Source organism: Trachymyrmex cornetzi, unplaced genomic scaffold (genome assembly GCF_001594075.2).
Source record: "Trachymyrmex cornetzi isolate Tcor2-1 unplaced genomic scaffold, Tcor1.1 scaffold182, whole genome shotgun sequence".
Classification (NCBI taxonomy): Eukaryota; Metazoa; Arthropoda; class Insecta; order Hymenoptera; family Formicidae; genus Trachymyrmex; species Trachymyrmex cornetzi.
The window spans coordinates 200,694-208,174 of NW_017296441.1; the positions used below are offsets into that span (position 1 = coordinate 200,694).

Genomic DNA, 7,481 nt, shown 5'->3' on the forward strand with positions numbered 1-7,481 from the left:
TATAAATAAATGTGTAGAGTAACTATGTAACAGCAAGGTTGAAAGTTGCGAAGATTGTGTCTATTATAAATGCATGACAAGAATTTGGCAGAATTGATATCATGAATAAAGAAATGGGCTGACATACATTTTAGAGATGCATCCCGTCATTAATTGAATAACTAATGACGATAGATTTGACGCGAACTTAACCTTCAGAAGTCACAGTTAGTAATGATTTACTAACGGGATGCATCTCTGAAATGTACGTCAGCCCATTTCCTTATTCATGATATCAATTCTGCCAAATTCTTGTCATGCATTTATAATAGACACAATCTTCGCAACTTTCAACCTTGCTGTTACATAATTACTCTACACATTTATTTATACAAAATTTTTTTGTGATTTTTTTGATACTGAAGAGGACCCAAATAATAGGGTCGAAACGTTTACCTAATGTCATAATTATACAATTTTATTGTTCATTAATAAATTGATTATTACACATAATATCCTGTGTCGGCTCTAATAGGCATTGAAAGATTTTTATTCAGATTATTTCTAGAGAGCCTTTATCTTTGATCTATTGTTAAAATTATATAGTTAGTATATATTAATACATTAGTATATATAGTTCAAATTTTTTAAAGAATGTTTAAATTTAATCGAAAAATATTGGCATGTATTTAACGGTTGTTAAAGAATTTATTATACTTGTCTAACTATTTTTACTCTATAAACGATGCTACATATTATAGAATATTTCTCGCAAAAACAAGAAAATTTGTTCTTACAATTTCTATAATAAATATTGCAATTTATTTAAAATTAAATTTTTATCAGATTTTTGCTATTTGTGAAAGATTACACTAGTTTACCGTAAAAAATGATTTTGAATCAAACTAGATGTTTTTTACAGATTTTTGTACGTTAAATACGATGCTGCAAACCAAAAAATTCCAGCACATCAGATTTTTCAAGATAATTATAGTTTAGCGTCCAAAAAGCAGACTTAGAAACGTTACCTTGAAAAAAATAATGCGTTACCGTTAGTTACTTTTTGTTAAAAATAACTCGTGTTACCAACTCGTTGTTAAATAATTAAAAGTACACTTCTAAGGACACGAAAGCGAAATATCTTTCAACGCCAACAATGTCGAAATATGATACAATCTGATCCATCCAGTAAAAATTAAAATGACGATAAAAGTGACGACTAAATTGTTATTGTTACTACAAAAATATAAGGACCATTATCGAAAAAATGTAACGAAAAAAGTAACGCATTACTTCCCAACTCTGCCAAAAAGTGATTTATTTGACGTTATTTTATAAGAAAAGTTATCTTGAAATTTAAAGTCATAAATGTATTATTCGCTCTCTATAAAATGCATTTTCTTTTATTTTAATATTTTATTTTTTTAGCTATTATAAAAGATTTAAATGCAGGGTTTCTCTAAGATAGCAAATTTTCCGTCTACAATGATGAAGATCTTTTATCTGAAATATTTTTTTTTAATACATTTTTTCGAGATATTTGAGGTGGGCAATTAAAATGAGACACTTCTTGTGTATATGTATATGTATATATATATATATGTATATATGCATGCACATATACATTAGCGGAATCTATAAATTACACTATGAACGATAAATTACACTGTGTATTGATAATCACAGCCTAAGCACTTTATAAGTATATATGACTTAATTCATCTTCATAAGCGAAAAATTTGCTTATCTTAGAAAAACTTTATATTTAAATCTCTTTATAACATAGCTAAGTAGTAAAATATTGACATAAAAGAAATGCATTAGGTATATAGAGGATAGACAATATACATGACTTCTGATCAGAATTTCAAGATAACGTTAACCTTTTTTACGAAAAAATATCAAATATCCTCAAATATCTATTTTTTGTACATTAAATATAAATTATTTCGGAAACCTGACGTGCTAGTGAAATTTAATTTGCGGCATTGTCTTTGTTATCCAAAAATCTATGGAAAGCTTGTATCTTTTAAAGTAATTGAAAAAAAAACATTTGTTTGTAAATTAATATTATTTACAGAAAAGCAATATACAGTAATATAACGTTTATATGACATTCTGATACTCTTTATTTTATAAATAATTATCTTACCGTATATTTCCGTTCATCATTAATGCCGATGTATTATAATATCTTATAAACGCTAAAAAGAAGGCAATTATAGAGGCAGAATAAAAAAGGAAGATGATATAGGCAAGAATGTGAAATAATTTATTAAATTGTTTACCCAAGTTTAAATTGTAGAGAAAGCATACATTTATTTACATAGTATATAAATACTATTGTCAATTCCCAAAGAGCAAGATTAATAAATAAAAGTTAACCCCTTGCGATGAGAAAATATATTAAAATATCGTACTTTTAAATTATCTTCGATCATTTATTAAATATTGAATAACAGTCATTTACATAACTTCTAAAATGTTGATGCATTTCATGAAATTTTACAAAAAATGCTATTTTTTGTGACTATTTTTTGAGAGAATTACACATACTAAATATAAATTATTTCTTCTGTGAGAACGCAAGGAGCTAATAGAATAGCGATTTCTAGCATAGCCCCGTACATGCTTCGTAATAGATATCCCATATTCCGTTTAGATATAAAATATTAAGTTTTTATATTTTAAGCAAAAACAATTAACATGAAAATTTGTAAAAATTATAAAATAAAAAGCCACATCTAGAACGATTGGATGCTCTTATTTTATTTATTTACCATTTAATAATAAATAACTTTCTCTTATCGTATTTTTAAATAATCCGATAGCGATAATTCCAACAATATTATATATATTATGCATATGACATATAAATATAATAATTAAAAAATTATATTAATCTTTATATTAAAATAATAAGTTGCATTTATTTCCTATTTTGTCAAATGTTATTTTTAATCATTACTTTTTGTAAAGCTAATTCTGACAACAAATCTTATAACTGTAATCTGTAACAATCTTGGCAAGAAATAATTAACATGCGTAAAGAAAAATTAAAAATATAATACAATATTTTAATAACAAGTCACAATATACTTGAAATAGATAATACGTAAACAAGTAAAGTGTACAAGAAAAACTTTTCTTAATTTGTTCATGACACTATTAAAATATTTTATATGCTATTTGATGAGGCAATTTTTGCATTTTTATTTCTTTCACTATTTGTTAATTAATTATTGACTAGTTTGAGTTGGAAAAGCAGTTTGAAATCGAATTATTTGTTTATCTTTATCAAAAAATTTAAATTTCTTCTCGCATAGGGAATACAATATGTCGAGCATTATATGTCATTATTTCCTTCACCATATTAGTTTGTGACCTGGCTAAGTAATAATATGATACAATACGAAAATCGGTATCAGCAAACCGAAATTGAGAATTAAATGTTCCACCACCTTTGTATTTATTCCATTCGATTGTTGATTCCTTTGTTCATCAGATTTTTACGAAATAGGGGCATATATAGAACGTCTATTACCTGGGACTTCCAAGTTGGCAGAAGTTATGGTGGAACCTAAACTATTCGTTGCCGTACATGCATAAGTCCCGGCATCCTCTACATAAGAAAAATACATAATTATCTGACAGAGAATTATTATTTTCTTCTTTATACTTGAATATAATTGTTTCATTCAAATAATTTTAAGCAAACAATTTTGTAAAAATATATGCAAAAGTAAATTAATACAATTAAAAGATTAAATACAAGCATAAAATATTGTATATATATACTTGTATCATACCGGGTAAAGCTCTCATTATGGTAAGACGACAAATGCCGTTTCTGTATTGAACTTCATGACTCTTAGAATTTTCTACGATTCTACTATTTTTTGACCATAGAATGTTGGATTGTGGTTCTGCTTGAACAATACATTCGAATCTAGCTGGTTGTCCGCTTATTACCGCAATATCTTTTAGTGGCTGTAATAATGATCAACATTTCTTCTTAACATGATTCTTGATTAAAATTATTTTAAAGTTAACAAAAAGCCATTAACATTATTAATGTTATTAATTTAACTATATTACCGTAATAAATGTAGGCGCCTTCTTCGGTAAAACTTCGATATAAGGTTGAATTACTTCTGTAATCGATGACACGCCGTTGCTAAGCGGCCAAGGTGAACCTACAAAGTTTTTTTATAAAACTTAATGGAAAAGTAATATTAATATTTACTAACAGTATGTAGCAATAAAAGAATATAGACGTGGCAAAGTGATTAATGCGTAATTTAGTATAATAGTACAATAGTAAGTGGCAAATTGTTAGAACCTAAAATCTAAATAAATAATTGATATATATGTTAGCACGCATGAAAGTAGCATTTAGTTTTAAAGTAATATTTAACAATATCATGTGTGAAAGGCTCATTACACTTAATTATATTATTGATTATTATTTATTTCCTAAATTACATATTATGATGTAAGTTCTTTAGGAAAATCTCGAGAAAAATCCGAGTACGCAAGAAGCAACAAAGTAGTTTTAATGCAAATTACAATAGAAACTATAGCTATTTAAAAGTATAACAAGAGATTATTTAATAAGAATTTTATTACAATAATATTATTACAATAATATAACGATTGAAGCAAAGCAAGAAAAAATTGAATAACGTCAACACATGTTTTCAATGGCAGGGATGTACCTGCAGAATCCACGTTACTAGGTGGTCCAGTAGCGCTACTCTGTCTTGGAGAGAGGCTTGGCAGACTTGGACTAAGAGAAAGCGGACTGGGCGTTGTATGATCCCATCTTGATGATGATACAGAACTAGGTATAACGAGACTTGAAAGCGCCATCGAACTTTCTATGCTAGCTTCCTTTGATTGTTTCTTATTGAGATTTTTCATGTCTTCAGCTTCAGAAAAGTCGCTTTCCGATGTTGGCTCCCATTTAACAGTCTTTGAGTTTTCGAATTTATTTCCTATCTTGTTCTGACGGTTAAAAAATGTGCCTTTTTTCATAAAACCATTTGTTTTCTTTTCAGTAAACTCATGGATTATAGGTACTTCTATGTCGCTGGAACGTCTCTGTCCTTGAATTATCTTCTTGCTGCTTTCAACCGTCTTTTTACCTTCGCCAGGTAAAATAATACCAAATTCGTAGCCAAAGTCGTACTTGAAATATACGAGTCCAGTATCCGGATCAATTTGTTTTGTTCCTGTTTGCGTCAATGAACATTACACGCTTATTATGCTAATGTACTTTATTTATGGACTTCTTCATACATGTACACGATATATTTTATACTTTATGATTGTGAGATTGTAACTTACGAGTATGCAAATGTGTGTGTATGAGTTATATTTTTATATCAATTATATATAATACATGTTCAATACACATACAAATTACATGTAATTACAATGAGTCAAATATATCTTTTTAAATTAGAAATTAAGAAAAGTAATATTATTAGTATTACCATGTTCAGAGACTCGCGATTCTTCTCTATAAGTTCTTGGCTCATCACTATCAGTTATTTTGGAGTCATTAGTATGCTTCAAAATCGATTTACTCTGTTTCAAATTTGATTGGATATCACTTACAAATTTTTCGGTTTTTGATTTGAAGCTGCTCGTCATATCATTCATGTGACGTGACGCAATGTCTGCGAAGATTTCAAAACTTTATATTTTATACAAGACAAGAAAGAATTCATTTACCTACTTTTCAAATAAAAAGGAAACAAAAATTATTTATATGGACAAGGACTATTTCTATATACATGTGTAAAAAAAGAAATTAATAATTATTCAAATAAAGAACAAATGACCGACAAAGATGTAAAGCGATATAGTTGTGAATGTAATTACTAATTTGTTTACCATTGTCTATCATTTTGTTGCAAAAAAATATGTCTATACATCTATTACAAACATAATGTAAAAATGTTATGTAGCATTGATATTGCTCTTACGGCTTGCTGCTTTTTTTACGTTGCTTTTCGAGATGAATCCATATTCAGGCGGTGTACCAGGCTGTAAAATATTATTGACCTTTTCGCAAGTTGTATGTTGCTGATATTTTTGGAAATTAATCTTTTTATCTATATCTCCTCTGCGGATCTGCGTCAGCGACGAAAAACTAGTGTCAAACTCCATCGGTGATACATTGTATGTCGGTGCACTCGAAGATCTTGGACTCCTTCCTGTGGGTGGTTGAACTTTTCGATAATATGGATCCTCCGTGTCACTATCTGCTGGAGCCCATTTGGGTCGAATTCTGCTTGAATCTACATCGCTTTCGTAATCAGATTCTCGAAATTGTCCTTGTACAAATTTTTTCGGTTTAGGCACATAAAAATTAGCTCTTTGCTGTTCTTGGACAGTTGTGGCATTTGTGTCGCCAAACTTGATGACGCGGCTTGTTTGTTCAACAGTAACAACCCTTCTAGAATTCTCCGTTGATTCGTCCATTCTTACGGTTTTCTTTGTCTCTGTACCCATCGCATTGGTAAATGGCATGCTTGTATGTGCCTCGTAAAATTGTTGTTGTGGTTGAAGTGGTGCATACGTGATTTCTGGTGGAGAGCCGGGTAGGAGAACCGTTTTTGGTTTTGTTGGTACGATTACTGTATGTTGTTTGTGAGACGAACTTGGTTCCATTGGTTTTCCTATATGAAAAATTTGTCCGTGTGATCTTCTTCAAACCTTTTCTGACCGCTCGAGAAAAGAGCATAGTAACAAAGGAAGATAGAGTAGTAGCAGCCGGTTTCACACGTCGAACAAATCTTATTAAAGCCAGAAAATAAAATTTAATGAATTTCGGTCTTGATATATTTTCCACGTTACTTTCATAAATTAAATATTGATGATATGTCGGACTTTTCTCGATCTTGAAACGATGATGAAACCGGTTATAACTAGATAGTGGAAAGCATGCTCCATGAAAAATAAATTTATTATGCAAAAATAAGCTGTGGCGATTATAAAAGAGACGAAACTTAATAATCACTTCTAACTGAAAGAAATAGCATGCAAGATAAGCTAAATAAGAAAACTTGTGCTTGGATAAAGCAAAAAACTATACATTATTAGTTGAAAAATAAAAACGAAATTAAACATTTGTTTGTTAAAGATTTAGCTTCTAATTATTTTCTATTTAAAATACATAAAATTATAATGTAATTCCGATTATAAAGCAGTGGTCTAATTGTGACTATAAAACAGTGGTCATACCTATATGTTATATGTAGAGAATGGAAAGTTACTTTTTAAAAGTAACAAATTACATGTTACTCCTTACCAAGTAAAAAAAGTTACAAGTTACCGTTACTAGTTACCGATTTTTAAAAGTAACTCGTTACAGTTACCGTTACTTGAGAAAGTAACTTTTCGTTATTTTTCCGTTACTTTTTTTTAAATCGACGACCAACAATCACAGCGGACTGGCCTAGAGGCTTCTCTAGTCTCAAGCGCATTGTAAA

General features: G+C 29.1%; 1 protein-coding gene across 6 annotated transcripts in view; it reads right to left on the minus strand.

Moving 5' to 3' along the window:
* Positions 1–3,117: 3,117 nt before the first annotated feature.
* LOC108759371 (titin) overlaps positions 3,118–7,481 on the minus strand; it is a 48,607-nt gene continuing 44,243 nt past the window's right edge. Inside the window, exons 47-52 of one of the 6 annotated variants that reach the window (XM_018504785.1) lie at positions 5,973–6,668; positions 5,478–5,663; positions 4,698–5,213; positions 4,078–4,169; positions 3,789–3,969; positions 3,129–3,601 (exon numbers count right to left, since the gene is read on the minus strand). In XM_018504785.1, the coding sequence (XP_018360287.1) occupies positions 3,489–3,601; positions 3,789–3,969; positions 4,078–4,169; positions 4,698–5,213; positions 5,478–5,663; positions 5,973–6,668 (1,784 nt within the window). In that variant the 3' untranslated portion in view covers positions 3,129–3,488. Of the gene's footprint in view, positions 3,602–3,788; positions 3,970–4,077; positions 4,176–4,697; positions 5,214–5,477; positions 5,664–5,972; positions 6,669–7,481 lie in introns of all 6 variants that reach the window. The other 5 variants (XM_018504783.1, XM_018504789.1, XM_018504788.1 and 2 more) reach the window with 5 other exon arrangements.